Genomic DNA, 18168 nt, shown 5'->3' on the forward strand with positions numbered 1-18168 from the left:
GTCGGAATCATTATCGGTTTGCACGAATTTTATGTCGGTCCAGTTTAAAGTGAAATGCTTTGGAAATGTCGTTTATTATATGAAAGGTAGAATGGTAATAGGTGTGTCCATCTAAGTGTAACAGTTGTTAATTTTCTGGATTAACTGAATATAAATTCATTGTTTTTTAAGACATTATGCATCAGGCTATTTATACTCTTTTCTATGAATATCATCATCATCATCATCATGTCAGCCATAGGACGTCCGCTGCTGAACAAAGGCCTTCCCCTTAGATCTCTACAGATACCTGTTGGAGGCCACCTGCATCCAGCCTCTTCCGGCGACCTTAATAAGGTCGTCTGTCCACCTTGTTGGTGGACGTCTTACGCTGCGCTTGCTAGTCCGTATGAATATGCGTTAAAATAAATTAAAAGAGATTTGCGATACCGAAAATGTGTTTGATATAAGATTTACCTAAGTAAGAAAAGTTTACTTAGTTAAAAGAGACTTTGAAATAAGTTACATACTTATATTCGTTAACATTACAATTGTTTAAAGTTTAAACATCTAACGCAACTAATGACATCATTAAAAGAAACAAAAGAAACAAAGACAAATAGAAGTCTCATAAAAGTTGTTTGAGTAAAACGTTTGACTGTAGTCTCATGTGACTTAACCCGTAACCGCTGCGTTACAAATGCATGAGCACAAACAAAAACTCCCGGGGGCAAAACTTGCCACAAAATATTCTTCGAAAAACACAATCGCATGTTCAACTTGTTAAACCAACAAAGCCAAAATGAAACTCAAGACTAAACGTTAATAAAGACGGTATCTAACTTTTAATCTCGTCTACCGTTGCAAACATTGTATTATACGAACCGCAAGTTTTCTTCTTCATATAAAAATGCATTGCATATTCCAGGCTTTTATGTAAAACAGTTTCTGAACTAAGCCTTTTTACCGTCGGAGGAAAAAATGTTTCACGATTCTCGTTTTTACTTTATAGTGGGATTTGTTCGTTTCCTTGATTTCGTCTGTTCAGTGCAATAGTCGTTTTGGCGTAGAATTCTTGGCGAGCGTGGTTGGAGCCGGGTATAATGGTGCCCCGGTTGAATTTCAAGCAGTTCTAGCACTGCGAGTTTCTTGGCTGTGTTCTTAATGTTTTAAATTTATTTTTTGTGTTCTAATTTGGATGTGTGCTGTGGATAGATAATAAGACGGCTTTGTTTCTGTGTTTTTGCAACACAAAATTAAGTTAGGTATGAAGTTAGAAAATTAAGATAATTTCACAAATAGTTCATAGGCGCGGTTTAGTAGGTAACGCGATGTTTTTTGCTAAACAACAAAATAAATAAACCAACGATCCACGTATGCCCATTTATCTGATAAAATTAAAATAATCCTAGTGAAATAATGAATCCACTATCTAATCGTTAGTTGCAACCAATTCTTCAACCTAACACCACAATTTTGTGTTCCAAAAATTCTAGTTTCAAAAACGCTTCACGTAACACAACATACAAAGTGTATTTACCAATAAATTTCAAAAGGACAGACAGACAACAAGCTGCACTAGTCACCGGCACCCGTCGTCGCTTGAGTTACATCGCAACGTGCGGAACAACCAGATATCATCTTTTACTGCACCAATAAATGCTACTGTATTTATGTCACTTGAGATAAAACTGATGGTCAGTTTTGAAGGTGTGTGGGTTTTGGATTTCATACAGTCGCTGGATTTTTATTTTAAGAGACTTTTGAATGCGATTCACGTTATTTTCATTATGACAGGGTTTCATAAACTTTGGTATGTTTGTTATGTTTAATAGTTTCATATTCTGAGTAAAATTTTGGAGACAAATTATAGGTAGGTAGGTAGGCTAGGACCATTTTTATTAAAAGCAAAGGAAGACGAAGAAAAGATAGGTACCTCAATTAAATTGCGCTTGAAAACTTATACAAAAATCACGTAAAAGCCATGAAAACACAGCTTAACAGCAACAACACCTTAACTAAAGCAATTAAACGTGAGACGAATCTAAACTACCGATTAACATTTCAAAACATTACCTCAGTTTTAATTGCTACCGGTGCAATTTTACACTAAGTGGAGCGAAACACTGGGTATTCCCAAACAGTGGTTCAGGACACTGGGGGATACAGTTTAGCGCGAATTTTGCACTGTAGTGCTATAGTGCAGTGCTAATGATGTTTGTTCTCCGCTAATTAGTCCGGGACCGAACTGACCCGAACGAGTAGCCGACAATCACGTGTTCGGCACAAACTAATTTTGAACTTGTACGGTTTTAGAACTGAGATTGTGTAATGTACGCACAGCTGGTTTAGATGTTTTATCTCGTGAAAGTAAGTGAGGAATACTTGTGCTTGTTAGATATACGACGCCAGCTGCAGGTCAACTTATTCGAATCTGTCAAATTTTACCAATCGAACTTGAGCCTTTCACTATGGTAATGAGATGTGTACATACACATAGTCTTCGAATGCTTAAGCTTAGAAGCGGTTTATAGTGGTTGATTCATCATTCATCGAATTATAGGTACCACCAAGACAATGTGCGTCTGACATAGTTCTGATAGTAATTTTATGACTCAGAAAGTTAATGAAGACTGAAAACTTTATAATAAGGCCAGTAAGAAAAACGACTGATAATTGAACTGCCTGATTGATTACTAATTATATTTAAATAGTCACTTTGCAATTCTGTTTAAACGCTAATGAACCTCAAAAGTCATAATTAAAGTGACTAATACAATACTACATTCATAACAAAGCAGTCGTATGAATATTCAAAGGGCTTATTGCATGTCAATATGCAGTTGAGTGCAGCATTAATGACGTTAGTCGCCATGAATATATTACATTGCTAGCATAGAGGATACACTAACAATCCTGCAAGATAGGCGAAAGATACTTGAATATTCTTTAAAGGTTTACTGTCACTGTTATAGCCTTTTTATCGTCCCACTGTTGGGCACAGGCCTCCTCTCACGCGGAGAAGGATTGAGCATTAATCACCACGCTTGCTCAATGCGGGTTGGTGATTTCAGACTTAATAGTCCAGGTTTCCTCAAGATGTTTTCCTTCACCTTTTTATCAGCCATTGGTGTCCAAGATATACATAGAATAGAAAGTACATACAAACTTAGAAAAGTTGCATTGTTACCTGCCTGACCTGGAGTCGAACCCACACCCTCATACTCGAGACGTTGGTTTGCAATGTGGGGGTACCGAGTACTAATTCACGAATCCTGGCATGGTCGCCATGCAATGTGGGGAGTTATTGGTGATAAATGATAGAGACGTGTTGCTATGTCTAAGGCGTATATTGTACTGTCTTCATTAACCTAAGCTTAATACTAAGTACATGTATATAGATAGATCGGGAGTAAGGTCGGCTACACACTACACCTCCCCCGATAGTAAAAGAAAAAAAATGCATTTATGTTTTTTTTTTGAAAATATAAAAATTATACTCTAATCAAAATTGAGAAAAAAAATAATTGAACAAATTTTTAAAATATACTTACATATTTATTACAGCTAATCCTCATTTAATTTAAAAGAAATACACTTTTGACAATATTATGTGACTATATATTACTGAATTACATTTGTCAAATTTCAAGTAAATAATTATTAAAAAATATATATTAAAATAATAAAACTTCAGAATTCTTAAAAGTACATTATTATTATTACCTATATTAGTCATTTTATAACAAAAGAAATCTTTGTTCCTATACTATCATCATATATTTTCCGTACTGCAATTTATTTTTTTACAAATACATGGTTTTAATGTCTTTTCATTACAATAATTATCTTTATTCTCTTCTTAAAAAAAATATTACGTTATCTACTTTCAGTACTCTTTCATGTCATTCTTATCCATATCTTTATATTCTCTTTAATATAATAAGTACACACATTTATATTTGGACCTCAGCAGGTCTTCTCATTATTCATCTTTACTTTATAGAAGTACATTACACATTTTTATAATAAGTCGACTTTATTTTTCATATAAGGATCAGTGTTTAAAACTTTTTAGTTTCCAACAATTTTCACGGAGGGAAGCTCGTCCGACACCATGATCAAATGGAAGGATATGTCCTTATAGTACCTCTTAATTTTGTGTACCACATTTTCATAAACATTAACTTTCTAAACACAACATAATTATAACACGTACAAAATGAATAACTTGGTTTACAAGCCGGGCGCTCTCGGGTGATCAGTCCGATGACGTCAGCGCAGAGTCTTGCCTACCAAACGATTCCCAACTACTTTATGCAACCCATTAACATACCAAGCAATTTATAAACTTGTCTTCAAAACAATCCTATACCAATATTCAAAAATCTTTCGATAACACTCTTTTATATATATATTTTTTAACAGGCAAAGTACCTCCTTGCACTCTAAGGTGACAAGAGATTTTTCATACTTCCGGATAAGGCAATCAAACTAAATATTAACATCACACTTTTTCTAGACAATTTAAAAGATAATCATAGGTAAACAAAGATCTCAAATATATCCGAATACAAATAAATGGTCTTGCTTAAAACCTAATACATGTTTATATTAATATTAAAGAATGTTATTATCTATTCGGCAGAGCCATATCCGTTAGTTACACAGAAAGACACAGGATACCCAATGTAAAATATGCTTGTTGCCACACGTGAGCTACATGACATCATCATCAAAACTGCAGCGCGTGCATTATATGACACGGCGCACCTGAGAATGTTCTGGATACCATAATTATACTTATCAATTATTTTATTTTATTTATTCCTTTATTTCAGGCAACTAGGGCCCATAAAAATACAAATACACATATATCGCACATTACAATACTTATAAACTAATACATAAAAATTCACCATATCAATATATATATACAATACTATATCTATAAAAACTTAAACATACTATAAATACATAACAAATATTCTTAAAACTAATGCACACGATGTGTCGGCGTCGTGTTACGCTGACTGGTGTCACGTAGCCGGCCACGAAACCGGCGGTACAGAACACCCTTCGGCCAAAAATCTTCCTTGAGGACCTTCTCGAGACCTTGTGTCGGAACACGCACCACGAACGAGTTAAAATTTGTGTTGTGACGCGGTTCCAACCTCACGACCCTCAAGGTCCAGCTGGTCTTCACGCGCAGATATTCCACGACCTCCTCAACCTTCGTGGAATGGTGCAGCCTGGACACGTACAGCTGCGTCGTCGGAATAGCTGGACGCAGCAGCATATTGGGCCCCGCCAGCGCAGTACCGCACTGGTTCCGACAAGGAGGTTTCTTTTTCTTCCTCTTCTCGACCTTGACGAAACCATCCTTGTCGCACGTGTCGACCTTGGGACCCTGCCTTCTCAAAACCTGGTTTGGTTTCGATCGGCTCTTCTTACCCCCTTTTGTGGTATCCGCTATTTTAACCTGCGAGTTTTGTGACTCAACAGGCTTCTTAGCGGCTACAATTGCTGCGTAGGCTCGTTTGGGGGTTGACGAACCTACACGAGTCATCGTCTCTACCGATGTCGAGGCAGGGACGGCGGCGGCACACGTTGCAACGCATGCATTCTCGGCAGTAGGTGACGCATTCGAGCCCGCCGACTCGAAACTGCAGATGGAGGCATTTTGCGCCCCGCGACGCGTGTTCACATTTCTGTCGCCGTCGGTAGGTGACCTACTTGCAGAAATTGCATTGCGCAATGCTACTAATTCTGCCCGTAGATCACTGATGGTGTTGTTGGACACCTCCAGCTGATGCTGCATCTCGGCCTGGCTTTGCTTCAGGAGTGTAATGTCCTTCAGCAGCCTGGTGACATCTACGTGGTCGAACGTGACGGGAGGAAGCTTGTGCAGGTCCTTCGCCACGAAATCGGGCACGTCGTCCGGGTCGGTCTCCTTCAACAGCGTGACGATGTCTTGGAGACTCTTCTCTGTGCCATCCCTTCGACGAGACGGCATCTGGCTAACTTTGCCAAGCGTCGTGAAAAGCAGCAATTTAGCACTGCTAATTTCATCTTCCTTGAACGAGGTTTTGCAGATCTGCAAGATGCTAACCTCGTCCATGTAGTCGATGGCATGTTTAATAAATGCCAACACTTCGTTGGCTATGAGCGTTTGTGCACTCATAGCGAAAACCGGGCAGCGGCTATAGCCGCGCAATTCGCGAATTTAAAATTCATACAGTGCAGCGCAAACGCGTCCGTACTCGACCGCGTATGGCACTGGACTGGTATGTTATAAAATTCCTTTCCAATATGCTTTATTAACTATAACAAAATTATTTTATTTTATCCCTTTAAAAATAAAAACCCTTAAACGTACCTAATTATATTAAAAAAAATACCAAAAATGTCCGCGGCATTATAATAGGCTTTAAACCTTTGAAACACTCACATTATTCACTGACACTATTTTATCACTCACACTCACACCGTCTTCAAATCCTTCTCATCATTTGGGAGTCTGCCTGGTCATGTGAAAGATCACATAACGTATCTTCTGCTTGGTGACGAAGGTATTTCGGACCTTCTTCACAATATTCCTTCTGGTGGTTCATCAGCCTCAGTACACAAACCCTGGGGGTTTGAATGTGGATGGATTAAGAGCAGATCCATCCCGGATACTAGTTTTGCGTACTGCGTAGAAACTGCTCCCCGTCAGCGTTGACTTTGCGATTATTTCGCCTCACATTTTTTTTTTTGTTTTCACAAATCACAAAATTATTATCATGTTCCCAATGCGCAGCACTGCCACAAGGCAGCACTGGCAGGGTCGCCATGCAATGTGGGGGTACCGAGTACTAATTCACGAATCCTGGCATGGTCGCCATGCAATGTGGGGAGTTATTGGTGATAAATGATAGAGACGTGTTGCTATGTCTAAGGCGTATATTGTACTGTCTTCATTAACCTAAGCTTAATACTAAGTACATGTATATAGATAGATCGGGAGTAAGGTCGGCTACACACTACAGGTTCTTTACCCACTAGGCCACCACGACATTTAAAGGAAAATTGAATAAAATTGTAAATAATGTCTAGCATCTTAAAGTTGATTTTCCATTTTCAACACCTTCAAGCACAAATGACATTAGAAAAAAATCCTGAATTATTCTAAATGAGTACGTCTGAAGATTCCATAAAACGTCTTCAATCCCTCTTTTCTAGTATTACTCACATTAAATGAATTCTCTCTCCATCCCGGCTCGGCTCGAATAATCCTTCTTAACAAAATATCTTTATAAAATGTGGAAATGAGAGAATTACGCAGGATTCGCGGAACAAGAAAGTTGGCTTAGCTAAAAAACGTGTACCTACTTTAATTTTTATTTTATTTATTTATTATATATTTTATTTATTTATTATATATCACAAATGTAGCCTTATCTTATGTGCTAAGCCCCACAAAACCGTTGTATTGGTTTGACTGTGGGGTCAGTGAGTATCCTTAATAACAATTTTTACTTATAACTAAATACTATATAGATAATTTAACTTGCAATTACATATACATATAAATCTTAAATAATTTCTAAATAATATAATTTTAATTTACGCTTGAATCTTGTAGTATTAGTTTCACTCCTTATGTCTGCCGGCAGACTATTTAATAGATAAGGTATTCTCTTTTTTAATGTTCTGTCACCAAAGTAGTTGGTGACTCTGGGTACATTAAATCTACCAGCAGCCATAGATCGTGTATTATGGTTGTTCTTTACATAAGTTAAGTTATGCTCTTGGATACAGTGGTGGTTAACTAATAAAAGATATCTATGTTTAAGAGTAATCGGTAAGATTTTGCATATTTTAAATAATTTTCTATAGTCTCCTTTACAGCTGCTTTTAGTTTTTTTAGTAACAAGTAGTTTTAAAAATCTAATTTGAAGGGCTTCCAGTTTATCTAAGTTAGTTTTGAATGTTAAACCATAGCTGTCAAGAGCATAGCTCATAATGGAATCGACTAATGACATATAAATACATCTTAAAACATTAATAGGCACTTTAAAGCTTAGGTGGTACATTTTACTCAATAATATTCTTAGCTTATTAGAAATGTAGTCTACATGTTGTGACCAGGAAAATTTATCATCTATTCTCACGCCCAGGTAAGTAACACAATTAACTCTTTCAATAGGTTTACATTTACAGTCCAGTAAGTTATTATGGTGACATGTATAATCATGGGTAAATAAGGGTGGAGTCACACTATTAGATTGCAAATATGGTGAATGAATTAACATTAGTTTAGTTTTACTGGCATTTAATATAATGCCATTGTCATGCGACCATTTAACAACAGCGTCTATATCTTGTTGAACTAACTCACAGATATCGTCTATGTTAGCTCCAGAGCGAAGTATGCACAGGTCATCTGCGAACATATATGCAGAACAATGCTGCAGCACTCGGCATAGGCTGTTCACGTGCATAAGGTAACAAATCGGTCCACATCCAGAGCCCTGAGCCACCCCGCTCCGCACCTCGACTCTGTCGCTAAGAGTATCCTCCACCTTCACACGGTAGGAGCGCGCGGTGAGGTAATCACGAAACCATGGATTAAGTGGTTCTCTCACCCCACACTCCTCCATTGCATTTAGGATGGTATCAAACTGCAAAGTGTCGAATGCTTTTTTGTAGTCAAAAAATATTGTAATAACAATTTTTTTGTTTTCTAAGTAACTGTTTATTTCGTCAGTGAATTTTGCAAGCAATGTATTTGTACTTTTCCCTTTTAAAAAACCGTGTTGACACTCGTTAATAATATTATTTGTTTGTAGGTAGTTACTTAATTGATTAACTATGCACTTTTCAATGATTTTATCTATGCTAGATAAAATGGAAATAGGTCTATAGTTTGAGACATTTTTGCGATCACCCTTTTTATGAATTGGGCGGACTATTGCCTCTTTAAGCTTATTAGGAAATTTGTATTTTTTTACAGTTAGGTTTATAAGTTTGGCTAAAACGGGGCTTACTTTATCAATAATTATTTTAAGGTCGGACATTCGTACAAGGTCGCTTCCCGGTGACTTATTTACATTCATGTTGTTATAATTATGTTTTTGACGTATTTCGGGCTCACTGGTTGCCATCTCATGGACATGTCCGAGGTTTTTACATAAGTCTGCCTATCCAACCAAATGTCATGACACTTATGTTTTATTTCTTCTATTTCTCTATCGAAGGTAGACGCAAAATTATTACTTATGTCAATAATACTGTCTTGTCCGTTCATGTTTGATATAATCAAATCATCAACAGATTGCTTATTGTTTCCTAACATCGTATTTATCCTTTCCCATATTTTTTTAATGTTTTTATTACACTCTAATATACAATTTTTATCATATATATTTTTACTTTTTATAATAGCTTTTTGGCATTTGTTCCTAAATGTATAATTAAGTCTCTTTAACATATTCTTTGGTTCATTTGTCCATAACTCAAATAACCTATCTTTTTCTTTTATCATAAACTTTAATTTGTTGTCAATCCATTTTTTGTTATTCCTGTAACTGTTTGAAACACGTTTATTTACATAGCAGTCTTTATAAATATCCACGAATATTTGTTTAAATGCTTTATACAATGCAATAGGACATTCTAATGCCATAAGGCGGTCAAAATCAGTGCTTAACAATTTTTCTCGAACTTTGTTATTGTCGAGAACGCGCTTAGAGGTCACGCGTCGTGGCAGTGACGATTGAGCATCGCCCGTCGGCGATGCGCGTCTCCACTGCACATTAGCAGAAACGAAATAATGATCTGCTATTTTTTGTTTTATTACAGCTGAATGCATGACGGCGTTATTTGCTCGAATATAAATATGATCAAGACAAGACTGAACTGGTTTTCCTGAAACAATTTCCTTTCTAGTAATATCATTTATGCACTTTATGAATCCGTGTTCAGATAAGAGATTTTCGTAAGATATTACTAATTTATCATGGCAGTTTAACAAATTTATGTTTATGTCCCCGCAGAAAATTACTTTAGAATCTTTAGGTATCTTTTCAATAAGGCTTCGAAATTCATCTATAAATTGGTTTAATTTAGTCTGTTTATTAATTCGGGGTGGTCTGTATATTGCTAATAAATATATTGTTTCATTATTGTACTGGAGTGTAATGGAGACGCACTCCGCCGAACGCATGCCTGTGGACTGTGACAAGTCACACATACGCGCACTCAAACATTCTCGCGTGTACACCAATACACCTCCACCTCTTCGACCCGGTCGCGTAAACGTGTTTACATTATAGCCTTTTATTGAAAACTAGCTGTTGCCCGCAACTTCGTCTGCGTGGGCAATATAGAATAGTCAAAATACTACTTATCCCGTAGGTGCATTCTTTCACGTGACAGTATAATTAGGATAAGCACTTAGCAGTCGCATAGATTCATTGATCAAGGTTGTGTTGTGGATGTGACCATTTATCTAAACAAAAGAAGTAAAGTTTGTGACGTTGTGAATATCTCTGGATCCAGTCAGCCAATTTGGAAAATTATAACGTATGGTGCGTAAGTAATTTTCACAGGAAACAGTTATAATCTATGTCTATATGCTTTGAGTGTGACAAAGCTGTCATTTGTACATTTTCTGCAGCTGCTGCGACTAATCAGAAGCCAGAAAGTCTGTCAGTCTTACCATGGATATCGTCTTGTGTAGTTGACTGGATTGAAGGTAGCTAGATAGGTAGTCGCTCCAAGCAAAATATTGGTACTCAAACAGATTCGGTGACTGGAAGCCCAACACCAACATAGTTGGGGAATAGCTGGATGGATGATAAAATGAGTCATCATCATCAGCAGGCGCATAGGGTAGGATAGTTTCACTACTGGGAAGAAACACTTGTATGACGGGGATTTTCTGTGCACTTACTCACTATGGTAAGGCTGACCCCACATTAGGCGTGCGCGATCCTCGGGCGTGTGAGTAGCGCGGGCGTCGCGAGCGCGCTGCGTGAACGTCGCGTTTTGCTGCCCTGCGGCATGTGCACGCGAGCACGCGGCGCTCGAGTTGCGTTCTTACCCCTTCGCCCGCTATCCCCGCCGCCCGCTAAACGCCTTAGCAGTTAAACGTCAAGGAGAGCGGCGCGTGCGCGACGCGAGCGCGCTGTAGGTAAATGCCGCAGGGCAGCAAAACGCGACGCACGCGCGGCGCCCGCGCTACTCACACGCCCGAGTTCGTACTTGAAACCTGCAGTTTTGCCAAGGTTTTCAAAATGTACACTTGCAATTTGTCATTTCTTGGTGGAGCCAGCAAATCGAAAGAAACATACGGCCTCTGCCTCGAATTTTGCGGGCAGCGGGGCGGCGGCGGCGGCGGCGCGGGAGCGGCAGGATCTTACGCGTATAATCAAATGGACCGGCCCTCGAATACAGCGGCGCGGGAGCGGCGCGGCGGCGGGCAATGAGCGGTGCGCTCCATTCAAGCGGCGACCGCCGCGTCGGGCGTCTGCATTGTAGGCATAGTGTTATACATTTTTTTTGTGACTTATCAAAATGTCTTAGGACGTGCAAGAGCTAATTATTTCGGCCATCTTTGATAGGACACCCATATGGAACAGCAAACACAATAGAACACAACACTACACTGCTATAGTGCCGCGCGATCTGCCCGCTAGTTTCGAGAACAGGTATGCGTTGCCCGCCCCGCTCCCGCGCCGCCGCCGCTGCCGCCCCGCTGCCCGCAAAATTCGAGGCAGAGGCCTAAGTGTTGTATACTGTGCGTCACTACCGCACACACCGGGAAAATTTCGCTCTTGCGGATGACGTTTATATACCATATTTTGTGTCACACAGGACGACAGTATCCACCGAAACACTTTCAAAGATCTGATGAACGAACAAATCAGACCTGACTTGGTCACCTGGGACCAATCAGAGCTCTATGAAGCGCTCATATGCTTTGGCTCCTACTGTTATTGCGGTTTCTGAAAATTTATTCACCTCATTCAACGATGAATGTAATTCTGATGGTACTATTAAGAACACTTGCTTAGCGCAGAAGCTGACGTTGGCAGGTCGACTCTTTTGACTTCTCGAATAGGATACCATTAGTTTTTGTGCAATGCACACCTGTAATGCATGCTGGATTTGCAACAGAAAACAATTCTGTCTTTGTGATTGAATGACATCAAACGTAGTTTTATATAAAAGGTGTTTTTTTAGACTTGGCTCGGGTCCTACTGAGACTGTTCGTAATCGTGACCAGTGTATTTGCGATCAGAAGTTGAAAGTAAGCATGTCTCTGGTATGCGATGCGTAATTTGTACGTTTTCAGACGCATAAAGCATTTTACGTGAGTATGGTATTAAATCGAGAAAGCTCCCATTTCTTATCTGCACTTTGTATCTGGGCTTGTTCTTAAAGCTACAGAATCCTACATTACCTACCTACCTCACGCTTAGCAGGGCTTGCGAGAGACAGATCCTCATTTCTTCTAGGATTAAGTTTACATATTTTGCATCAGAAAAAATACTTAAGGTCTACTTAATACTACTCACTCAAAGTAATTTGTTTTAAGGCCACCACATTAGTGGAAGATAAGCTAAACTATGTTTATGAAAAAATCCTGATATGAACTCCATCTGTAACTTCAAATGATAATTAATTGTTATACTAAAGTCATCATTTTTGACATAATGTTCAAAAAATTATTTAGATGGCACCGTTTTAAATTTGGCTGAGAACTATTAATTTTCCTTTCATCAAGGTAATAATTGTAATTGGATTTTGATGTGGCACGGCAAACTGACAAACACTATTGAAATGTCTATCGAAAAATTACACTACGTGTTAAAATATGGTGAATTACGGAAAATAAACAACTCCATCTGTTGAAATAATAATCCTCTATAAAGAATGTATGGTAATTTATTGTCATTTACCACCTCGCTCCTTTGTCAAATTTTATGTATTTTATTTAACACAGATTACCACAGATGGAGCTACTTTAACCTTGGCTAAACAAAATTTTAATTTTTTTTTTCTTCCAAAGTTACTTATGAAGGTGTGATTTTCTGTGTAAAGATTAATAGGCCGATCAACTAATATAAGTACAACATTCAAATGTACAGTTTTGACAAACAGATTGCGTGTCGTAATATTTTACATCTTGAATTCACAAAATTAATCATATCTTTTGATAGAGTGAATCGATTTCGATGAAACAAAAACTAAGTAATACCCCAAGTTACGTAGAATTTTTGTATATAAGCATTGTCTGCATTGAATTCGTAGATTTTACGTGAATCCCGAACGAACAAACAGATAAACAGATAAACAGACAAACAGACAAACAGACAAACAGACAAAAATGACAAAAATGATGGAAATGGGTTCTGTTAGTTATCCTTTAACATGCTGGCTATTTTTTTTGTCAATTTCTTCAATGTACAAAAATTACTTTTCTACAGATTTATTATATGTATAGATAATGACACTAAGTCGTGACTAATATTAGGTTCAGTTAGAACTATAACATCTAGTTTATCTAAACAGTAATTTATAGTTAAAAGCAGTTCACTGAAGTTTTTTTTTAGGGAACGAATGTTAACATGTAAAATACATAGTCCTTTACTGTGTACAATTGAACATATCCAATTACTTAGGTCACTAGTACAGGTGTAGTTTACAATATCATCCAATATCATTAACATGGTTATTATACTTCTTTTGGGTTTGTGACCTTGTAATAAATACTCTCTTTAAAGATAAAGTTTTGTTACAAGAAATTGTTTAGTGTCATGTAAACCATTTTATTTGATATTATATATTTTAAGAAAGAACTGTAGCGCTAAAACCCCGATTCATCGAAATTTTGTATCTTTTTTACCCTCGTCTATCGCGATGGCTGCAAAAGCATGCACACTCCTAATTTGAAGATCTTTGACTGTCCTTACAGGACGTTGGAAACCCAAATATCTAAAGGAGTATTGTTTTACCTAGCAACTAGGTTGCGCATTCAGACAGACAGTAGCTTCGTGTAAAATACCAGTATTCAGTTGCAATGGCTTGGCTTGACCAATCCATGATTCATTGTGTGAGTGTTCGAAATAATTAGAACTAACTTTAGTCAACTGTCAAGAGTCATCTTTGGACCTCAACCATATCAAAAACAATTTTAATAGGTACTTCACTTTTCATTTTGAGCAAAGTCATCTTTTTATTTAGATATCGATAGTAATAAAACCAGCTAAAAAGACAAACGCCTCGTCTGTAAAAACTTGCCTAGCCTTTTCTCAGAAGCAAAAGCCTTTTTTATCTGAACAGTTCAGAACAAAACGGTTATGGCCAGCAAACGGACACCTGTGACTCCTAAAAAGTACCGTCTACGATGTAATTTGGGATTAAACCGGGATTTTCCACGTGTAAGTCGAAATGTCCGGGAAATTGAGGCCTTACGTGCTCTAACTGTATTTGTTTGTTAAGGATCTACATATAATATGTACACCTTAATCTATTTAGACCAGTTTTCACTTACCAACATCTGATTATGGAACTATTTTCCTCAATGACACGTTTATAATAAACTAGCTTTTGCCCGCGATTTCACCCGCGGCCCGTAGCCGGATGGTGACAAAACTATCCTAAAATCTTCTCCCGGGTCTAAGTTATCTCCCCTCTAATTTTCAGCCAAATCGGTCAAGCCGTTTTCATGTTATGTCGTGACAACGGAAAGCGGGTTTCATTTATATATATATAGATTAAGACCTACAATTCTTTAACATGGTTGAACAAAACACAAGATTCCAGAAAATTCCAGGTAAATAGTGAAAAAAGTTATAGTTTAATCAACCTTTTACGAAAACGTCTTGTCGGTGATATTACACAATTATTATAGGTATTTGACTGTCTGTTTGTTTGAACGCGCTAATCTAAGCAAATATGACTAGTCGTATTTTAAAAGAAACCCTCGAAATGTTATAGGCTACTTTTTATTGGACAGTGCAAATAATTCCACGAATTCATGTTACATACTTTTTCAAATAGAAATATCATGTTATCTGAAACAAACAAATCTCTATTTTCTCTCAAAGCAATTAACTAACAAAAACAAACGCTAGCTAAAAAAGTTTTGAATAAAAAACATCTGAAAATAAAAACCTCTACATGTTTTGCTACTACGCATTTCTTATAAAATATATTATGATTAATAGGTACTTCGAAATTCTTCTTTAAGTACTCATTGTGTGTATAAGAACTTCATTTAAAACTAGCTGTTACCCACGGTTTCACCCGGGCCAATTCTACTACACATAGTACTTTCCTACCTATGGGTGACAAAGGCAATATTTTATCCAGGTGCGGGAAATAGTTCCCTCGGGACGCAGGTGAAACCGCAGGCGTTACCTAGTCCTGTATAATATGAGATACTACCTACTTGAATTATATGACAAACACGTGGTCTTAGCATAAGGTATGTATGCCAAGGTCAAGAGAAGGTTCCTTCTCTTCAATTATGTGTGAAATGCTCCACATAGTTAGACAGCTTGGTTTATTGACCTATTTTGGTATTGAACGCAAGAATTTATTAACGTGGATAACCCATTTTGGATCATACTCTGTTATGTATATTTACATTAATTTTATAAAGCGCACTAAGTACCGCTGACAGTCGGGTTCCACAATGTAACGCAAAGGGTTACCGAATGTTTTGTGCAGTTGAAAGCTGTTTTCAAGGGAAAACACCGTTGTTTGTTTGACAGCGACTGTCAAATACACCAAAAAACGGCCGGATTATACCTTTCAAAATACGGAGACATAGACGAAGAATTATAAGACGTTCCCATCCACGGACCGACCGCGTGAAGCATTGCTTGCGTTGTGCTGTTGTTGTTTAAATCTATCGACTACTAGGGTTGTAACATAGCCACGAGCACCTTAATACCCTCTATTATAATATTAAATCTCCACTCTAATTGGAACTCCCCAGTGTCCTGGCCAAGTAAACTATGTCGCTACAAGGTGCGATGTTCATGCATTATGTATGCTAAGGTCAAGTACCTGCCGAATAATTGATGAAGCATTTACGGTTTAGCGCGAAATGTTGCCAGTATTCTCATGAATTTAATTCTAGTATTCTATCTGTGGATAATCTTGGATAGACCTGCTTTGTAAGTGTGAAGGTTTATTATTATAAGCTGTTTTCTGCGGTTAGACCCTTGTCAAGTGGCAACTCCTTTGTATTCCTAGATTAAAAGTAGTTTGTAGCGTTCCTCGATAAATGGGTTATGTAAGACTGAATTTATGAATTTATGACAGTGGACCAGTTCTTGAGTTTAGCATGTTAAAAGGTGCCTTAAAAAAAACATACTCTTCATCTTGAAATTACTTGGAAGAATTTATGTTAATTTTGTAGATTTGAGAATGCCTCAAACAAACACATGTAAACAAAAACTTTATTCACACTACAAAATTTGAATCTCAAAAGAAATTAAACCATTCTCCATCAACTAAACTAAATGAACATTAACCCTAAGATAACTAAAACAAGTTACCCTTATCCTATATTAAAAACCGTAGCTAAGTTCCTCGCAAGTTTATACCCAACTAAGACTGGTGTATAAACATGTCTTATCAACGAGAGTTAACAAGGAAACCGGACTACCTACTGTACTATATAACTATATACACTATAGTATATCTATATACTTGTTTGTATACTTAATGTATGTGAGTAACGAGGCAAAGCATGATGCTTCGTGTAGAACGGTTACAGGAAAATTAGTGTTATATTTTTCGTGGAAGGAAATAATTTTTATTTTTAAGATTTTTATATTGTGTCTATATTAGTGTGCTAAAGGAAAGACCTGTTTCTTTTTATTTTTGACAGGACTTAGCTAGTAGTAACGTGGGTTAGACACTAACTCTATCCCAATATCCACGTAGTAGATAAAGAAAGAATATTCTGAGGTCGTATTTTTTATATCGATGTGTAAAATCCGTAAGAGTTGAAGTACGTACTATCAGTTTTATGGTATTCAAAATATTTATGACGGTATTAATTAATCATCATCATCTTTCGAGCCTTTTCCCCACTATGTTGGGGTCGGCTTCCAGTCTAACGGGAAGTAGCTGAGTACCAGTGTTTTACAAAGAGCGACTGACCTATCTGACCTCTTATGACGGTTTTTAATGTTTTTGGTTAAGTAGATACAACTGAAATAGGTATTTATTTAAGGTGTTTAACGTATAACATCTACATTGGACATTGAGGTCAACTTCCCAAACAAACTAGATAAGTTTGTCGATGCTCCTAACTTTGTCCTTTGTAGTGAATACACACGGACATACTACGAAAACTCGATATGTTTTCATTGTTGATAATAACTTTTTTACCGGTTTTACCCGGGACCCAGGGAACTTCTTTCAGTATCCGGACAAAATACTGGTACTCGGGGATAGTCTAGCTTCCCAATAGTGAAATTTTCAACTCAATACAGTAAAACCGGAGCTTTCAGGGTATACAAAACGAACAAACAAACAAAAAGTCTGGTGTATTATATTAGTATACAAGGTTAATTGTATACTTATTTTAATATTGACCGTTTTCTCATCGGCCCCTTTAGTGATTAAAACGGCACCGCGCACTGCTCCGGTTGGCGGTGAAACGGATCTCACGCCGCATTCGCTTCTCTAAATCCGATAATGCCTAACATACGCCTAAACCCGTTAAATCCGTCAAAGCCAGCTTTACCCCCACCCTTAGGGGCGGTGCGGTGCCATGTGATAATCACCTTTTTTTTTTTTTTTTTTTTTTTTATCGACGTAAAATCATCAAATGACCCCTCCCGCTGTGGGTTAGCAGCGGTGAGGGAGTGTCAGACTCTTACTGACTAAAATCGTCGTGTTCCGTCATAGGCCTTTTATGTACCAGGGCCGCGGTATCTCTTTCGAACAACCCGCAGCCCCGGCAGGCCTTGGCCCTGCTGGGCCCCGCTGGGGTTGCTGACGTCTCTTTGAGGAGCGCGTGGAACAACGCGCGCCGTCGACACGGGTCTGTCGTCTAGGAAGACAGAGGGACGATGAGCCACCCGAACTCACCGCCCACAGACCCACGCCTACGGTGGCCGGGAGTCATCTCGCGACACCCGGCGCCCATGGTGTCTACCTGGTCCAGCGCGG

General features: G+C 37.9%; 2 protein-coding genes across 2 annotated transcripts; both read right to left on the reverse strand.

The window, feature by feature from the left end:
• Positions 1-3310: 3310 nt before the first annotated feature.
• On the reverse strand, positions 3311-6895 carry LOC124640964. Its single transcript, XM_047178947.1, has one exon. It carries the CDS (start codon positions 6161-6163, stop codon positions 4976-4978), a length of 1188 nt encoding a protein of 395 aa, XP_047034903.1. The 5' UTR covers positions 6164-6895; the 3' UTR covers positions 3311-4975.
• Positions 6568-8624, reverse strand: LOC124641044. The gene is made up of 2 exons (XM_047179052.1): positions 8037-8624; positions 6568-6612 (listed from the first exon to the last, which is right to left on the reverse strand). The coding sequence occupies exons 1-2, from the start codon at positions 8622-8624 to the stop codon at positions 6568-6570; spliced, it is 633 nt and encodes a 210-aa protein (XP_047035008.1).
• Between the last annotated feature and the right edge of the window lie 9544 nt (positions 8625-18168).

Source organism: Helicoverpa zea, chromosome 21 (assembly GCF_022581195.2).
Source record: "Helicoverpa zea isolate HzStark_Cry1AcR chromosome 21, ilHelZeax1.1, whole genome shotgun sequence".
Lineage (NCBI taxonomy): Eukaryota > Metazoa > Arthropoda > Insecta > Lepidoptera > Noctuidae > Helicoverpa > Helicoverpa zea.

Excerpts from the sequence above, each read along its gene's own strand:
- LOC124640964 (XM_047178947.1), bottom strand. The coding sequence starts at position 6,163 with ATGAGTGCACAAACGCTCATAGCCAACGAAGTGTTGGCATTTATTAAA.
- LOC124641044 (XM_047179052.1), bottom strand. The coding sequence starts at position 8,624 with ATGGAGGAGTGTGGGGTGAGAGAACCACTTAATCCATGGTTTCGTGAT. Across the intron at positions 6,613-8,036 it reads TGTACCACCTAAGCTTTAAA|GGTTTGTGTACTGAGGCTGA; the intron begins GTGCCTATTAAT and ends TCAAACCCCCAG.